The 18,906-nt window shown below is 38.9% G+C and overlaps 1 protein-coding gene across 1 annotated transcript in view; it reads left to right on the top strand.

Annotated features, from left to right (window-relative positions):
* The window catches only part of LOC106136635 (bridge-like lipid transfer protein family member 3B), a 39,049-nt gene that overhangs the window by 719 nt on the left and 19,424 nt on the right, over positions 1 to 18,906 (top strand). The window contains exons 3-16 of the mRNA XM_013337247.2: positions 3,178 to 3,288; positions 4,403 to 4,480; positions 5,342 to 5,446; positions 6,028 to 6,154; positions 7,119 to 7,279; positions 8,432 to 8,585; positions 9,073 to 9,199; positions 11,472 to 11,577; positions 12,815 to 12,920; positions 15,076 to 15,167; positions 15,786 to 15,921; positions 16,702 to 16,874; positions 17,704 to 17,818; positions 18,187 to 18,321. Of these exons, the coding sequence (XP_013192701.2) occupies positions 3,178 to 3,288; positions 4,403 to 4,480; positions 5,342 to 5,446; positions 6,028 to 6,154; positions 7,119 to 7,279; positions 8,432 to 8,585; positions 9,073 to 9,199; positions 11,472 to 11,577; positions 12,815 to 12,920; positions 15,076 to 15,167; positions 15,786 to 15,921; positions 16,702 to 16,874; positions 17,704 to 17,818; positions 18,187 to 18,321 (1,726 nt within the window). The remainder of the gene's footprint in view (positions 1 to 3,177; positions 3,289 to 4,402; positions 4,481 to 5,341; positions 5,447 to 6,027; positions 6,155 to 7,118; positions 7,280 to 8,431; positions 8,586 to 9,072; positions 9,200 to 11,471; positions 11,578 to 12,814; positions 12,921 to 15,075; positions 15,168 to 15,785; positions 15,922 to 16,701; positions 16,875 to 17,703; positions 17,819 to 18,186; positions 18,322 to 18,906) is intronic.

Raw genomic sequence — 18,906 nt, 5'->3', positions numbered from 1 at the left:
AGTCTCTAATGGTGGTCATATTCAAGAGTCTTTTGGCGGGTTTACTATGAGATGTACCAACCAAGTCTGAACTGTTTACATGTAGAATTAGTGTACATAAAAATATGATGGACAATTTACTTGAATGTGTTAATGTTATTGATACACTAGCTTTTACGTAGTGCTTTGCTCATGTTGGCAGAAAAAAAAAATGTTCCTCCCAAAGATCTTTTCAAAATTTCGTGTAAATCAGTCCAATAGTTTTTGAGTTTATTCATTACAAACATACAAATATTTATTTTTAATGTGGAAATTTTGAAATAATTTTTTTCATAAAATATTTAAGGGTCACAGTTATTACCCCATTTGAAATTTGCTGGTCCTTTGCTTGGTATACAAGTAGAAATTGTTTCAATAATTTTTTTAATTTTTTAAAGGTGTCGCAAAAAAATATTTAAAATATTTTTTTTGTGACACCTTTGCAAACAGCTTTAATATGCAAAGAACTGCTGAACTAATAAACTGAAGATAGGTTTTATAAAATTTACAACCTTGTTTTTGTTTTCATAAGGTTGGTAATTAAGGTTGTAAATAATACAACTAGCTGTTACCTACTACTTCACCTCATTTAACCTAAAGTCATAAACTACATTTTTGAAATCAACAGGGTTATTTCGCTACGAAACGGGATAGCGATAGTTAATCGCGCGTTGAAAACGTCGACGCGCATGCCTTGTTAACCCGCAGGCGGGCAGAGTAGCCATTTTGAAAACATTAGTCTGAGAGAATTTTACATTTATGCTGTTGGCTTTCATAGAACATTACCTAATGGTAGACTGGTAGATAAACAAACATACATATATTAACATCTATATCCTTTGCGGGGTAGACAGAGCCAATAGTCTTGAAAAGACTGAATGGCCACATTTATCTGTTAAGCTTACTGATTGAATTGAGATTCAAATAGTGACAGGTTGCTATCCCATCGCCTAAAAGAAGAATCCCAAGTTTATAAGCCTATCCCTTAGTTGCCTTTTACGACATCCATGGGAAAGCTATGGAGTAGTCCTATTCTTTTTTCTATTGATACCGCAACCACACGGTAGATAAATGTGCTAGCATTAAGTCCTATTATTTATGCTTTACATTTAAATTTTATATGATAAAGATTAAATAAATTTATAATAGCTTATAAACAGATGAAGAAGTACATAACAGAAGCTTAATGGTTGTTCATTCAGTAATAACTTGACAATTTGGATTGCAAATGTGAAATTTGATTGAATGATATGAATATTTATCAAAACTCACTGAACACAAAACAGTGAGAATACAGAAATACTAGACACAGATAAAACAGGGTGCCGTGTGGTTCCCGGCACCAATACAAAAAGGAATAGGACCACTCCATCTTGATGTGTAAAAGGCGACTAAGGGATAAGCTTACAAACTTGAGATTCTTTTTTAGGCTAGCAACCTGTCACTATTTGAAAAAAAAATTGGGTCCCAATCCAGGCCTGCTGCTGGGTCATGGTCAAAGGTAGATTCTGAGAAGCAGGGTAAATGCAAATTATAGTGCAAATATCCAAATATGTATTAATAGTGCAAACAATGACAATAGAAGAATGAGAGACATAACAACGAAGGTGGATCAACAAACAATCTAGGAGACAAATCTAGTTTTTTTTTTTTGTTTATAATGTATAGTCTCTGGCATTGATATAAAGATCATTGAACTGTAAATTATGTTGACACTGATACGAATTTCTCTTGCGGAAAATGTAAATTTAGCTCATCTTATCATGTATGATGTAAAAATAAAATGACTGAGTATAATGAAGTGAACATAAAATACATGCATAAAATCACACCTCTTCTCACTGGAGGGTAAGGCTAGTTAAGTTTCATTGAAAGAAGTTTTAAAACCGTTTGTGCCGTGTAGTTCCCGGCACCATTGAAAAAAAGAATAGGACCACTCCATCTCTTTCCCATGGATATCGTAAAAGGAGACTATGGGATAGGATTACAAACTTGGGATTCTTCTTTAGGCGATGGGCTAGCAACCTGTCACTATTTGAATCACAATTCTATCATTAAGCCAAATAGCTGAACGTGGCCATTCAGTCTTTTCAAGACTGTTGGCTCTGTCTACCCCGCAAGGGATATAGACGTGAACGTATGTATGTATGTATGTAAGTTTTAAAACAAAAACGCTAAACATTTTTACAGTGTTTAACCTCATCTCCGTTTCTGAGATCAAGGACAGACGAACAATGAATTCGGCGGACCGTGACCGGCACTGGTGCTGAAATAAACGCTAATGCTGCATGCATACAAATGATTGATTTGATAGTGACCATTGTCTCGTGATAACGGCTGCGGGTAGAACCCGTTAATGCATAAAAACGTACCATAAAAACAAATAGCAAAAAAAAGTCGCCCATGTTACTCTTTAATGTCTGTTCTATAGCTGTGCCAAATTTCATGAAAATCAGGGTCCAGTAGTTTTTAAGTATATTCGTTGCCGACATACAAAAATACTCTTTTGGTAATCCGTAGTCTTTGCCTACCCCAATGGGATGGATGTAGGTATAACTACATCCTGACTAATAATATAAATGCGACTGCGCTTGACGGCCTGTGTCATTGTGTCTATGTCTCTTAAATAAATATTGTTTATATAGGTACATACGTATAGTCATATATATATCCCTTGCGGGGTAGACAGAGCCAAATAGTGACAGTAGCTACACCATGCCTACAAGAGGAATCCTAAGTTTATATGCCTATCCCTTAGTCGCATTTTACAACATCCGTGCCGTGTGGTTCTTCTTTTAGGCGATAGGCTAGCGATCTATCACTATTTGACTCTCAATTCTATCATTAAGCCAAAAAGCTGAACGTGGCTTATCAGTCTTTTCAAGACCGTTGGTTCTGTCTACCCCGCAAGGGAGATAGACGTGATTATGTGTATGTGTGTTGTTTGTTAGTTTGTAACATGTTAATTGATAATACTGTGCCGACCCCACGTAGAAAGTGGGAAAATGTAACGACGAAAATGGGATAAGTCCGCCATTGTACATATTCTTCTATATCCAATGACTGTTTTATTTTTGTTATATTTATTTTTATGTGCAATAAAGAGTTTACAAACATAGAAAAAATATGTTAACTTGATAAAGTACTCCTTTGTTTCAGAATCTAGACGAGGTGCACATAGCATTAGAAGTGTGTACTGAACCTCGAGAAGTGAACCCGACAGCGGCCGGTGCGGCGCCTATACCTGGCAAATACAGCTACATCCACAAGGTATAGAATAAGGTTTTTAATTTATAGTTTATGGTATCGTAATTAATCAGTGTCTGTCTGTATGCCGTGTTGCACTTCGTACCAACAATCTCGAAAAGACTGTATGGCTAATGATAGGATTAAGATTCAAATAGTGACAGGTTGCTAACTTATCGCCTCTTAAAAGAATCCCAAGTTATATTAAAATAATGTACAAAATCTATGAGCTAATTTTTAACATAATGATCTCTTATTTTCGTATGGAAGTGTGGGTCAGTTTTATCTGCCACGACATAACTATTATATTCTACAGTTCCACTCAACTACAGCATATAGTCATAGCCTGATAACCACTGATAACAGTTTGAACGAACCTCACAAAACCTCTAGAACGGATGATAAAGCATGTATTATGGCTTAAAATGAGTCATCGCGGTTATAATACATTTAGTGTAACAAGTGAATAATAATCTGTTATTACAAGTATAGCTAATGACCATATCTTAATTAACCTAGATTAGCAAATTATTAAACGTTTTACTACAGTGTAGTTTGTTCTGTCGCTTCTTCTACACATGCGCTTTGAAAGCGGTAGTAGTTAGTTATAATTAGATTTAAGTGATGTGACGTCAATTAGTGATACCTTGTATCCAATTTTGAAAACAAACGTTTGTATTTTATAACCGACTTTAAAAAGGGTTCTTAATTCATTCTAAATCGAAGTCTTCCCCAAGAAGAATACTAAAGGGACAATGTCACGATATAGACACCTTCGGCTTGTCGGCCTCGGTGGCGCAGCGGTAGTACGCTTGTCTGTGACACCGGCGGTTCCGGGTTCGAATCCCGGTCAGGGCATGATGAGAAAAGAACTTTTTGTGATTGGCCTGGGTCGTGGATGTTTATCTTATAAGTATTTATTATAAAATATAGTATCGTTGAGTTAGTATCTCGTAACACGAGTCTCGAACTTACTTCGAGGCTAACTCAATCTGTGTAATTTGTCCCGTATATATTTATTATTACCTTCCACCTGGCTCCTCCTTCTAGTTTGGTTTCCTTCCACCCCAAGATTGACTGGAATAGATTGCATTAGAGATAAGTCAGCTTTTTATTTTAAAATACGTTTTGATTACAGGTAATAGACGGTATATCGGTAGCTGTGAACCAAGTGCAAATCGACTTCAATTGTGATGCATTCACCAGCAGTGTTCAGGTAAACGCAAATAATACGAACGTATTATTTGATTGTTGTAAAATAAATAAATGTTTCCCACTAGAATGAATGAATGAATACAAATAAAAATTACTCGTAAAGGTTCAGGTCAAAAGTGCCCAAAACCGCCGAGCTTGCATGAAGAGAGTTATGAATGTGGATGAAGCGAAGGAAGTATGCAGACTTTGCCTACCCCTCCGGGAAAGAGGCGTGATTTTATGTATGTTTGTATAATACCTACAGAAAATAAAATTTCACGGCCAACAACACGAGATGGCCCGCGGTACCGCCCGCGTGTAACGAAAAATTCATTCATTCATATAGTCACGTCTATATCCCTTGCGGGGTAGACAGAGCCAAAAGTCTTGAAGAGACTGGTAGGCCACGTTCAGCTGTTTGGCTTTATGATAGAATTGAGATTCAAATAGTGACAAGTTGCTAGCCCATCGCCTAAAACGAGAATTCCAAGTTTATAGGCCCATTCCTTAGTCGCCTCTTACGACATCCATGGGAAATGAGATGGAGTGGTCCTTTTCTTTTTTATGTTGGTGCCGGGAACCACACGGCGAAACATCATTTCTTCTTAGTCGTGTCACTCTTGACAGAGTGGTCGTGGTCATCATGTAGTGTTGGAGGCGGGCGCCAATGTGCGCCCTACGATGTCCCGCCATCTCTCCCTGCTGGAAGTCATCCTGCTGCACTCGTTAAGTGAACCGCCAATCACAGACTTTATACGGTCGGTCCATCGCATAGGTGACCTCCCGCGCGGTCGAGAGCCTTCTACTTTACCCTGGACAACAAGCCGTTCTATGGAAATATGGAAATCGAAACATCATGCTAATATTTTAATTTTTTTTTCAGATCTCAAGGGTGACGGTGGAGTCGCGGACGCCAGATGGTCGGAAAGGTGACCTAAGACTGACTAGGATCAAATCGCCCGACACGGGGCAACTACTTATTTTTAAGGTAACTGAACATTAAAGAAACAACATCATCTATCTACATAAATATATAATAAAGTCTTCTTCCTCCTTTAGTCTCGTCTCTGGAGAGAGCCCGGGGTTATGCCTTTGACCATGGATCCTGGATTGGATGAGTCAGGTTTTAACACGTAGCAATTCCCGTCCGACCTCCGCAACCTTTTCAGGGGAACCTAACCCGTATTGGATCGATCATGGTTACACATCCAGTCGCCTGAATGTGCAAGTTTCCTCACGATAATTTCGCTCACCGTAAGAGCATCAGTTAGGGTATATATATAAGAAAGTAAATGACTGAAATACAATAATTATAAAAATAGATCGTTTGACATAAGATCTTCAAAATCTGATAGCGTTGCGAAAACGCCGGCCGCATTGCCCCTATGAATTGCAACACTTATTTTTAGTCAAAGAATAGAATAGAATAGAATAGAATAGATTTATAGCGTAATAAAGTAGGCCAGCATTAACATAATCCTAAAACAGGAATATCCAGGTGCAAAAATATTTATAAAAATGGTTCATGGATGTATTTTGCGACTGTAATAAGTTTGTATTTTGTTCCAGGAATTAGAATGGCAAAGTGCCCGGATTGAAGCCAAAGCCCACGGTTCAGTGGGAGCCAATTTACCCCCACTAAGGTTGTTATTGGGCAATACGCATTGCAGAATAGTCATAAAGAAGAGGCTCGCTGGTAATTTCCTCTTATACTTAACTCTCAGTTTTGTAAATTTTCTTTACCTACTTCAAAAAAAAGGAGGTTCTCAAATCAACCGTTTTTTTTAATTCATTACGAAGTTTATTATTATCATAATTTCGGATCTAAGTAAAATTAAAAAGAATTGATTCGTAAAACACCATTACAAATATAGAACAAAAAATAAAAAAAAAGAATATGTACACGTTTATAAGTAGACAGGTAAGATGGTGTTCCCGAAAGGGTAGGTACCCCCCTCAGCATAGTGCTGATGCTGATAATCTAGATCCGAGGCAGATTGTGGTCAATGTGACAGAACTTAAATGTTTTATTTAACAGTAACGAAACATGATTGTCATAATTTTGTCGTGTAGTTCCAAACCGCGCCGAGCTAAGTTCAATTATGTCTGTCTAAACTTTAATGATATTATAATAAGTGAAAGCAGAAAGTGTAGTGAGTACGTTTTAGTTAATTTCTTGTAGATAAAATCTGAGATACACATAAGTACATACATGACACAGCTAATGATTCGAATAGAATAGATTTATTTTTCAAAATTGGATACCAGGCATCAGTTAATGACGTCACATCAATTAAATTTAATTATAAATATTCCAAAGCGCATGTGTAGAAGAAGCGGCGGAACAAAAATTCACCGGACGTAAATTAAAATAGAAGAGAATGAGCTGTATACATACACACATACATATGATCACGTCTTTATCCCTTACGGGGTAGACAGAGCCAACAGTCTTGAAAAGACTAATAGGCCACGTTCAGCTGTTTGACTTAATGATAGAATTGAGATTCAAATAGTGACGGGTTGCTAGCCCATCGTCTAAAAGGAGAATCCCAAGTTTATAAGCCTATCCCTTAGTTTATATTATATATGTTTAGCTATGATTCGCCTTAGTTGCACAGTACCTCAAATAGTTTAATAATGAATGTGGTGGTGTCCAGACTGCGCAGTGGTGGCGTCGCGGCTGGCGCTGCGGCCGGAGCCGCTGTGCTGGGCGCTGACGGACGGGCAGCTGCGCGCCGCGCTGGCGTGCGGCGCCGCGCTGGCCGCGCCCGTGCGCCGCGCCACCGCGCGCCACACCCGCGCCAAGGCGGCCAGGAAGGTCACATACATCCTACTACTATTATAAAGGCGAAAGTTTGTATGGATGTTTGTTACTCTTTCACGCAAAAACTACTCAACCGATTACCATGAAATTTGGTATGTAGGTAGCTGAAGACCCAGAATAACACATAGGCTACTTTTTATCCCAGAGTTCCCGCGGGATTGATAGGGTTTCCATGCGGACGAAGTCGCGGACGGCCTCTAGTACATACATAAAATCACGCCTCTTTCCACTTGCCACGATCTCTGCACACTTCCTTCGCTACATCCACATTCATAACTCTATTCATGCATGCTCGGCAGTTTTGGGCACATTTGACCTGAACCTTTACGAGTAATTTTTATTTGTATATTTTCTGTAGGTTTTATATATACATACATAAAATCACGCCTCTTTCCCGGTGGGGTAGGCAGAGACTACCTCTTGCCACTTGCCACGATCTCTGCATACTTCCTTCGCTTCATCCACATTCATAACTCTCTTCATACCTCGGCGGTTTCGGGTACTTTTGATCTGACCCAAAAAAAGGAAGGAAGGTCACACTTACCACTATACCTATACTATACTATACTATGAGAGTGTTTGTTTGCTTTGATGACTGGTAGAACAAGATGAATTTTTCTTTGTTAATGTATGTACGTGCAATGTTGAAAGAGCGAGCGGGAACAATATTTGGCCCGTGACTGAAGTCTCGTAAATACAAATTTGAGTAAGTAACGTTATTTGATAGTTTTCTAATACTATTGATTAACGACGATTTTTGCGACATCACTTACTTCACACATCAACTGTCAATCATAGCGAAGAAAATGACTCGCTCAGCCAATAGCAGCGAAGAACTTAATATATGTATCTAAATCGCGCAAAGAAAGATTTCACGAACATCATCTGTCGCGCGGTTCTCTTTAATCTTCACTTTGGTTGCGGTCTAGCCGAATCATCTTTCCCGATACACGATCATGCGAGAAACTCGGATTTCATACATGAGAAAATACCGAGAAACAAAAGTTTTATTTCATCCAATTGCAATTTTTCAAAATATGCTTTCCTCCCTTGACACATTTTCACAGATGGTTCATATTAACAAGTTTCATCATGTAGGTAAAAATAAAATACACATAAATAATTTTCTGTAATTCTTTATCTCAGGTCGAAGAACCAAAAGAACAGATCCACACCAGGGCATCGGGCACCAGCGAACGAGACATCTTGGCCCGAATGTTTGCCAAACACGACGTGCGAGAAACCTCGTATCACCTGTTAGCACCGAGAATAGACTTGCACCTGTGCGACGATCCCGGCTGTGAGTAGACAGAGAATCATATACCCGCGGACAAAAAATATATATTATATATTTAATATAATCATATATTAAATATATAATTAAGCGCCGCCTACATAAGAATACATGTTCTCCGATAACCCTACGGGAACTATGTTCTTACTCAGGACGAAAATGTCCTACTCCTCTTTGTCTTTCTTACTTTATTTTACTTTTACTTCTTACATATGTTAGTTTATTTTTTGTTTCTTCAAAGAAATTTACGTTTATATAATTAAGAATTCAGAATGTTATTTATGTATACGCAAAATTTCAACAAGATTGGTTGAGTAGATAACGCGTGAACAGACAACAAACAAACGAAGTTTGCCGAGACAGCTACTTTATTTTAAAATATAGTATCGTTGAGTTAATATCTCATTACACAAGTCTCGAACTTACTGCGAGGCTTACTCAATATGTGTTATCTATTCCGTATATATTTATTTATTTATTATTAATTTCCCAGTGGGCCGATCTGAAAAGCCATCTTTAGCAAATGGCGGAGCACTACAAGTGACCCTGGTCAGCATGCAAGCGGACCTGTTCCCGTATCACAAGGCGACCAATGACAGGCGGCATTGGAGGGGATACAGGTGAGACGCCATCTTGTTTCCGTTGTCAAATTATTTACTACTTCTCAGAGAATGAGGTCGATTTAGTTCTACGGTGAGAATCACAATACATCTATTTCTTCCTCCTGGTTATAGTTTCAGTTTCATCCTCAACACTCTGAAGAGGAGCCCGAGGTGCGCCTTTGACCTGGATTGGGTGAGTCAGGATTTTACACGAAGCGACTCCCATTTGACTTCCGAAACCTTTGCAGGGGCACCTAACCCGTATTGCGTCATCAAATTTTCTGAATGATGTTATTTCTCACCTCGGCAATGTATCAATTTCTATTTTCGGTGTTATGTACGTTAGTTTGAATACTAACCGATGCTGTTACGATTAGGAGATGATGGGGGAGGGGAAGAGGATCGTGAAGAAACCTATATAATATATATATATATATATATATATATATATACGGGACAAATTACACATATTGAGTTAGCCTCGAAGTAAGTTCGAAACTTGGGTTACGAGATACTAACTCAACGATACTGTATTTAATAATAAATTCTTGTAGAGATAAACATCCAAGACCCAGACCAATCAGAGAAAGTTCGTTTCTCATCATGCCCTGACCGGGATCTCCGGTGTCGCAGACCAGCATATTACCGCTGCGCCACAGAGGCCGTCACATCAGTTTAATACATATACTACTCTGTCAAGAAAGTAGCAGGAAAAGATCAATAATACACAAACTGTTTGTTATTCATCCAAATTTATTTTATCACCTTCAAAATATGCTCCTTTAGAAACGATACACTTACGCCAACGAATAATCCAATCATCAAAACATTTTTTAAACGCTGTTTCCGGAATTGAGGTCAGTTCTCGCCGCGAATTCTCTTTTATGTCTTCTACCGATTGAAAACGGGTGCCACGAAGTGGTAATTTGAGTTTAGGAAAAAGAAAAAAGTCGGCTGGAGCCATATCTGGTGAATATGGTGGTTGCTCGATGGTATTTGTTGAGTGTTTGGTTAAAAATTCGTTCACAATGATGGCCTTGTGCGAAGGTGCATTATCATGGTGCAAAATCCAAGAATTTTCTTTCCACAAATCTGGCCTTTTTCGTCGGATTTGCTCTCTTAAACGCCGCATAACACTCAAATAATATTCCTTATTTACCGTTTGACCTTCCGGCAAGAATTCCGAGTGCACAACACCGCGATAGTCAAAGAAAACAGTCAACATGACTTTGACTTTTGAACGACTTTGGCGTGGTTTTTTCGGTTTCGGTTCAGTTGGAAGGCGCCACTCCGAAGCTTGTTGACTAGTTTGCATGTCAAACTCGTAAACCCACGTCTCGTCACCAGTAACAATGCGTTTCATGAATGTTGGGTCGGAATTGACTCGTTCTAGCATGTCCTCAGCGACTCTCATGCGATTGAGTTTTTGAAAAAAATTCAGGTCTTTTGGGACTAGCCGAGCGGCAACATGTTTCATACCCAAATTATTAGTTAAAATGGTACGGATCGACTCGTGAGATACAGAAAGTTCGGTGGCTATCTCTCTCAAAGTTGAATGAGGATTTTCAGTCACTATTTCCTTCACTTTTGCGATGTTAACTTCAGTTGCAGACGTTGATGGCCTACCAGAGCGAGGCAAATCTTCCATCACATCTCGACCGCTTTTGAACGCTTTGTACCACTCATAAGCACGAGTTTTTGATAAAGTCGATTCACCGTAAGCCTTCTGTAACATTTTCAGTGATTCCGAACACGATATTCTATTGGCAATGCAAAATTTAAGACAAACTCTTTGTTCGATGTTTTTATCCATTATGAAATTAGCAATACACACTAGATATGATATAACTAAAAATAGCACTGTATTTAATGTAAACAACAGATGCAACTCAAACTCCGCGCCAAAATGGAAAACAGTTGTGCCAATCTAACAACAAAAAAAAAACAAAAATTTGAATTTGGAACCATAAATAAATAATCCATTCCCGATACTTTTCTGACTGAATGTATATATACATATATGGTCACGTCTATATCCCTTGCGGGGTAGACAGGGCCAACAGTCTTGAAGAGACTGAATGGCCACGTTCAGCTATTTGGCTTAATGATAGAATTGAGATTCAAACAGTGACAGGTTGCTGGCCCATCGCCTAAAAAAATAATCCCAAGTTTGTTAGCCTATCCCTTAGTCGCCTTTTACGACATCCATGGGAAAGTGATGTAGTGGTCCTATTCTTTTTTGTATTGTTACCGGGAACCACACGGCAAATTAATGATTGCATTTTAACAGGGAATCAGCAACGCCGCACAGTCAATGGTTGTCACAGGCGTTATCGTCGTTCTGTGCGACCCTGCTCGACTCTTTGGATCCGCGACCGTTAACGCCAACCAATAAGGTACATTTATTTTCATTTCTGAATGTAGAATAGAATAGAATAGATTTATTTTCAAAATTGGATACAAGGTATCACTTATTGACGTCACATAACTTAAATCTAATTATAACTACTACCGCTTCCAAAGCGCATGTGTAGAAGAAGTGGCGGAACAAACTACACTGCAGCATTTTCATAGGACGTCAATTTACAAATATAGATCTCTTAAATCTAAATCGTGGACGAATGCACATTGTCTACATTAAAAAACATGTATGAATGTAGAACTGATTATGTCAATACGAATATTTCGTCAAATAAAATAAATATAAAATAAAATATGTACATACTGTACAAATTATGTCAAGATGTAGCCTGACAGATTTCAATGGGATATGTATGTATACGTGATTATATAAATGAACGAATTTCCATTTCCTAATTTTAACCTTGCTCGTTATGTGAGTAATTTTTTTCTCTGGAATAATTAAATATGACAAAATGATAAAATAACTGAGAAAACTTGACTATAAAGAGCTAAATAGAAGGGATACAGCAGGGAACCGTGTGGTTTCTGGAACTTGAGAGCACCACTCCATATCTTTCCCATGGATGTCGTAAAAAACGCCTAAGGGAACGACTAATGAACTTGTAGTTCTTTTTGTAGGCGGGTAGGCTAGCAACCCGTCACTATTTGAATCTCAATTCCATCATTTAGCCATACAGCTGAACGTGGCCTTTCAAAAATTTCCAGACTGTTGACTCTGTCTACCCCGCAAGGAATACAGACTTGACCTATATTATCCCTTGTGGGGTAGACAGAGCCAAGAAGTATTTATTTATTTATTTGGAAGACCAACAACCGTTTACAAAAAATAGCGCCACATATGTAAAACAAATGGTCAATTATAGGTCCTCACAGATACTACTAAGTATGTATATCTTAAAGTGCCGTGTGGTTCCCGGCACCAATAAAAAAAAGGAATAGGACCACTCCATTTCGTTCTCATGGATGTCGTAAAAGGCGACTAAGGGATAGGCTTATATAATTACTTAGGATTCTTCTTTTAGGCGATGGGCTAGCAACCTGTCGCTATTTGTGTCTCAATTCCATCATAAAGCCAAACAGCTGAACGTGGCCTATCAGTCTTTTCAAGACTGTTGGCTCTGTCTACCCCGTAAGGATATAGACGTGATCATATGTATGTAAATAAATAAGTATATCTTAAAGTAAAATTCCTTTTACTTCACATCGCAGCCGCCGAGTCAACCGGAGAAGTTGGGAGAGCCGCTGTCAAACGGCATCGGTCACAAGCCGCCCAGCGCTTCCAGTACTCCGTCCAGTAACACTACTACCTCACAAGGTGGGTTCGCAGTTCGAATCCCGGATAACATAACCGGTCCGAGATTGGAAGGCCCCTAAGTCAAGTCAAGAGTACCCGAAATCGACGTGCTTGCATGAAGAGAGTTATGAATGTGAATGAACGCAGTGCCGTGTGGTTCCCGGCACCAATACAAAAAAGAATAGAACCACTCCGTCTCTTTCCCATGGATGTCGTAAAAGGCGACTTAGGGATAGGCTTACAAACTTGGGATTCTTTTTTAGGCGATGGGCTAGCAACCTGTCACTAGTTGAATCTCAATTCTATCCTTAAGCCAAATAGCTGAACGTGGTCATTCAGTCTTTTCAAGACTGTTGGCTCTGTCTACCCCGCAAGGGATATAGACGTGACCATATGTATGTATGTATGTATGTATGAAGCGAAAGAAGTGTGCAGGGATCGTGGCGAGTGGAAAGATGTGGTCTCTGCCTACCCATCCGGGAAAGAGGCGTGATTTATTTATGTATGTATGTATGTAGATTGGAAGTCCTGGTCTTGAAGTACACCAGAATATGTTTTACAAATCCCGCGTGTTGCGGGATAACGGATACGGAAATAGCGATGCGCAAATGCTTTAAAAATTCAGTTGATGATGTTATACCTATAGCCTAAAGCCTTCCTCGATAAATGGTCTATTCGACGTAAAAATAATTTATTAATTCGAACCAGTAGTTCCTGAGATTAGCGCGTTCAAACAAACAAACTTTATAGCTTTATAATATAAGTATAGAAGTATAGATATAGATTTAGGCGCCCGGACAAGTGACAAGATGCGGTTTCTGCCTACCCCTCCAGGGAAGAGGCGTGATTGTTTGTATGTAATTTAATTTAAGATTTACACTCCATTTCAAAACACACATTGGCTATTATAGGTACTGATTTGTATTGTTTAAGTAAGATTTTATATGTAAATCTACAGAAATGGCGTGTCAAACTGTTTCAAGCAAGCCGGCAGTCGTGAGGCAACCGCTGTTATATCGATGTATGAAGTTTGATGTGATTGCATGTTAAGACAGAATGATCCGTAATCTTTTAACCATAATAATAAAATAATCTTAATCTATTAACATTCTCTAACAAAGACAGTTATTCTATTGTATCAGTGGCTGTAAACTTTTGTATATATATATAGATATATATATTACACATTTTCTAACCAAACTGTTTAAAAATGCTCATGAATATGTTAACTGCGTATATATGATTTAAAAGAGAAGAATAATCGCTTAAAAGCTGCGCAGTTATTATAAAAGGAACCATTTCTAATCAGATAGTAGTTCTAGCAAAAGGTCAGATCAAGAGTACCCGAAACCGCCGAGCTTGCATGAAGAAAGTTATGAATGTGGATGAAGCGAAAGAAGTGTGCAGGAATCGTAGCAAGTGGAAACTGAGGTCTCTGCCTAACCCTGCGGGGAAAAGGGCCAAGGTTATTAAATCACCAACTCTTTCCTGGAAGGGTAGACAGAGCATACATCTTTTCACTATCTATACTTACAGACTTCTTTCGCTTCATCCACATTCATACTAATATGTATAGTATAATTGCTAATAAATATTAACCTTCTATGTCATCTGTATATCATACACATTACCACGTCTATATCCCTTGCGGGGTAGACAGAGCCGAAAGCGATGAAAAGACCGAAATGATCAAAAATTATGAATAGATATCGGATTTCATGTAAACATAACCATTCTAATTTTCAGAATATAACCATAAAAAAAAATATCCCGTGTGGTTCCCGGCAACAATACAAAAGAGAATAGGACCACTCCATCTCTTTCCCATGGATGTCGTAAAAGGCGACTAAGGGATAGGCTTACAATCTTGGGATTCTTTTTTAGGCGATGGGTTAGCAACCTGTCACTATTTGAATCTCAATTCCATTATTAAGCCAAATAGCTGAACGTGGCCATTCAGTCTTTTCAAGACTGTTGGCGCTGTCTACCCCGCAAGGGATATAGACGTGACCATATGTATGTATGTATGTATGTTCTTCTTGATATTTTTTTACATACATACATATGGTCACGTCTATGGTCCCTTGCAGGTGACAGGTTGCTAGGCCATCGCCTAAAAAAGAATCTCAAGAAGAATACATTAAATATATAAATATTATAATTATTATTGTTACAGCGTCGCCCACTCGCACTCGTATACTGCAACAGCTTGGCAAACTGATGACCACGTGCCTCGTGTTGAGGATAGATGACTACACCGTTTATAAGGTGAGATTTGACAACATTTTTAATAGCTGATCCATTATTATTACCAAGGTCATGACTGATTATCGGCGTATTGCTCTATAACTATGAACTCGTTGAGTTATGACCATTTTGTATTGCTGCAAGACATACCCCTTTTTTATTTGTTATTTTACGTTACGTTATGTTGTATACTGTTTGTGTAGAAAATCAAATAAATAAATGAACTATCCATCTATTATGGCCGAAAGGCGCACACACCAGTAGTGTGACAGTTGTCACAGATTATCTCACGAAATGGCGTGTTTACTGTCACGCACGCATGCGTACAACGATATTTTTTCAAGCCACAAGAAATTAGAGTAAGATATTATGTCACAAAGGAGTTGTGTAATAGATCACAGAAAGATAAGTCGTCTCTATTGTGGTGAATTTTTTAAGGAAAATGATTTTTTTGTGAGTGCCGTGTGGTTCCCGGCACCAATACAAAAAAGAATAGGACCACTCCATCTCTTTCCCATGGATGTCGTAAAAGGCGACTACGGGATAGGTTTAAGAACTTGGGTTTCTTCTTTTAAGCGATAGGCTAGCAAATTTAGATAATCATTCTTGTTAATTAGTTTTATTAATTACTTTGTGAAGGTGTCTACGGGATCAAAATCAAGGGAAGCCCCCCGGCCGCTGGTCAGCGCTGAGAAAGCGACCTTACCAGGGGACGCGGGGCTGCTACACGCGGAACTCACATTCTTCTATTACCCTGGCGATGTGTGTTTCCCTGGTAAGTTAACATTCAGGTGTCTAGAGGATCGAAATCAAGGAAAGTGCTCCGTCCGGTAGTCAGGACTGAAAAAGCGACCTGCCGGGGCTGCGACACGCGAAACTCACTTTCTTCTATTACCCTGGCGATGTCTGCTGTCTCAACCCTAGTACATACATACATATATTACTTTATCCCTTACGAGGTGGACAGAACATAAGAAATTGCGGGGCATTTAGTTGATGAACAGAACCAAAATAGTGACGGGTTGCTAGTCGCAAGGTAGTCTCTGCCTACCCCTCCGGGAAAGAGGCGTGATTTTATGTATGTATGTATGTATGTATGCTAGTCGCATCGCCTATTGATTATGAATGCTTATGTAATACTTATTCCATGAACCGACATTTTCGCACTTTTTCACTTTTTCCCTGGTATACACTTAAATTACATGCACTCAATATGCATCTCGGCTAACTTTGAAATCTATACTAATATTATAAATCTGAAAGTGTGTTTGTATTGTTTCTTTCACATTTAAACCACTGAATTGATCGCCTTGAAGTTTAATACAGTACCTGGTTGACCGAGCTTTGCTCGGTCTACCAGAGATGGCGCTGATATAGTTTCTTAAAACGCGGTTTTTAAAATGTTTATATATCTTGGGAACCGAGCTTTTCTCGAACCTAGGACCTTGATAAATCGATTCCTTGAGCCGAAAAGCCCCTAATCTGTAACAATTCCGGTTTTAAACAAATGTTAGACCCATATTCTTTTAGATAATTTTTTTATCTCTTTCCCCAGTGCCAGCGCCGAAGCTCTACGTCCAGGTGTCTCCGGTTCGAGTCTCGGTTGACTCGTCCAGTGTGATATGGCTCGGGGCATTCCTCCCTCACGTGGCCAGAGCGTTGGATAGTGGTGATGATGATGGGAAACCTGCTTATATGGATGTGCGGTGTGAAGCTATCATGCCTAAGGTACCATACCTTCCATTAAAGATTTTGTAGGGTCAAGAAAGGGTAAAGAAAGGGCCGTTTGGTTCCCGGCACCAATTCAAAAAAGAATAGGACCACTCCATCTCTTCCCCATGGATGTCGTAAAAGGCGACTGAGGGATAGAGGGATAGGCTTACAAACTTGGGATTCTTTTTAGGCGATGAGTTAGCAACCTGTCACTATTTGAATCTCAATTCTATTATTAAGTTCAATTCTACCAAATAGCTGAACCTGGTCATTCAGTCTTTTTGGCTCTGTCTACCTCGCAAGGGATATGGACGTGACCATATGTATGTATGTATGTAGAAAGGGTACTCTGTGAGGAAGCCAACGTGAGAGCAGCGAACTCTAGCCACGATTTGGTAAATCTAACACTCGTTCCAATCAAAAGCCTGGTGTTAGTCCAGGTTGCGACCTTACCTTTCTAAAGATGAGCCCGAGGTCTGCCTATGTACGATCCCGGATTGAGAAAGCCAGGTTTTTACACGAAGCTGTTGCATTTTTCCAAACTCCGCAAGGAATTCCAGTCCATATTGGATCATGATTCATATCAGAGCTGTGACAATATTTGCCTGAAACATGTGCACGAATCTGCGGGCATGTTTCCTTCACCGTTAAAACTTCGGTTAGCAATAAAACTAATGTACGTTACTCGGAAAAGTGTCGTCAGAGGACAACAGACATTCGCAATTAATATTGGACCGTAATTTGGTACGTTATTAGTAATAGTTCCTTGGGGAGGGAAGCTATTTCTTTTGAAATATCTATATTTTTATTTCGATTATATTAAAATCGTTCCGTTTCATTCCAGATCGTTCTAGAAGCCGGCTCTGAACACGTCTCCCAACAGCGGGATCGGCCCAAGGAATTGCAGATTTGCACCGCTCGGGCTATACTCACCAATGTGCGAGAGTCTGCGAGAACTAGTTAGTTAATTATCAATTATTATATTATAATTTGTATAAGTAGGAACCGCGCACCTAGGGCTCCTCCCCAGGGAGGTTAGTATGTAAGCGGAAATAACACAGGAGGATAAAGAAGAATGACCCTTTCCATCATGTCTCCTATCTCGGGTCTGCTGGAAGAGATTTCTTTTGAAATAAGCAGAACCCATGTAATTTTGTTTCTTGTGTTTAACGTTCTCGATGTTTAAAATTAGTAAATAATTAAATGAATGAGAAGGATTAACTAACTTACCGTTTTTGTACTATGACTTAAGAATAAAAGAAGTGTAATGAACTTGATCTAATAAGTTATTTGTTTTATTGTTCTCATTATAATTCCTTGTTTTCAGATGGCGCGGGTACTAGAGCAGACTTGGCCGCCATTTTGTCGGCGTTGAGGCGGACAGCGCCACCTCGCGGAGAATTCCCGTGTACACCTGAAGATTTGGATCCGATACACGAACAGTTTATATTGCACGCTGACAGTAAGTTCCGACAATATTTACATGAATACATAAAATCACTCCTCTTTCCCGGAGGGGTAGGCGGAGACTACATATTTCCACTATTGTATAAATCTATGGTTTATCTGAACAATGAAAAGGGATAAATCAAAACGGTAGCCATGATAAAAACACGAAATCATTGTAAATTTGAAGAATCTGAATTTTTCACTCGACTTACAAATATACCTTTTTTGATCGAATCTGTTCGTATATTAAAAATTTTATTTCAAATTTTGTCATATAAAAAAAGAAAAACTTGAATAAAAGAGAAGAGGAAGTCGAATTTATTTGACGATGTCGAAGTTAACTTTTCGAGATAATATCACGAACATTAGAACACCTACATACTGACTTTTGATCATTAAGTGTCTTTTTTTTTTCATTATATTATTTACTAGCTTTTGCGCGGGGCTTCGCTCCCGTGGGTAAATCTATAAAAAGTATGTCACTCTGAAGGTCTGTGCTATATCTGTGGCGAATTTCGAGTGAGCGAAAATATTTAATGACTTAAACGAGAATTTAAGGGATTCCACAACTTTGGCTTCCTTTAGAGCGCAAGAACTA

The sequence above is a fragment of the Amyelois transitella genome, chromosome 21, assembly GCF_032362555.1.
Source record: "Amyelois transitella isolate CPQ chromosome 21, ilAmyTran1.1, whole genome shotgun sequence".
NCBI classification, from domain to species: domain Eukaryota; kingdom Metazoa; phylum Arthropoda; class Insecta; order Lepidoptera; family Pyralidae; genus Amyelois; species Amyelois transitella.
This window is presented reverse-complemented; position numbering and strand designations above follow the sequence as displayed.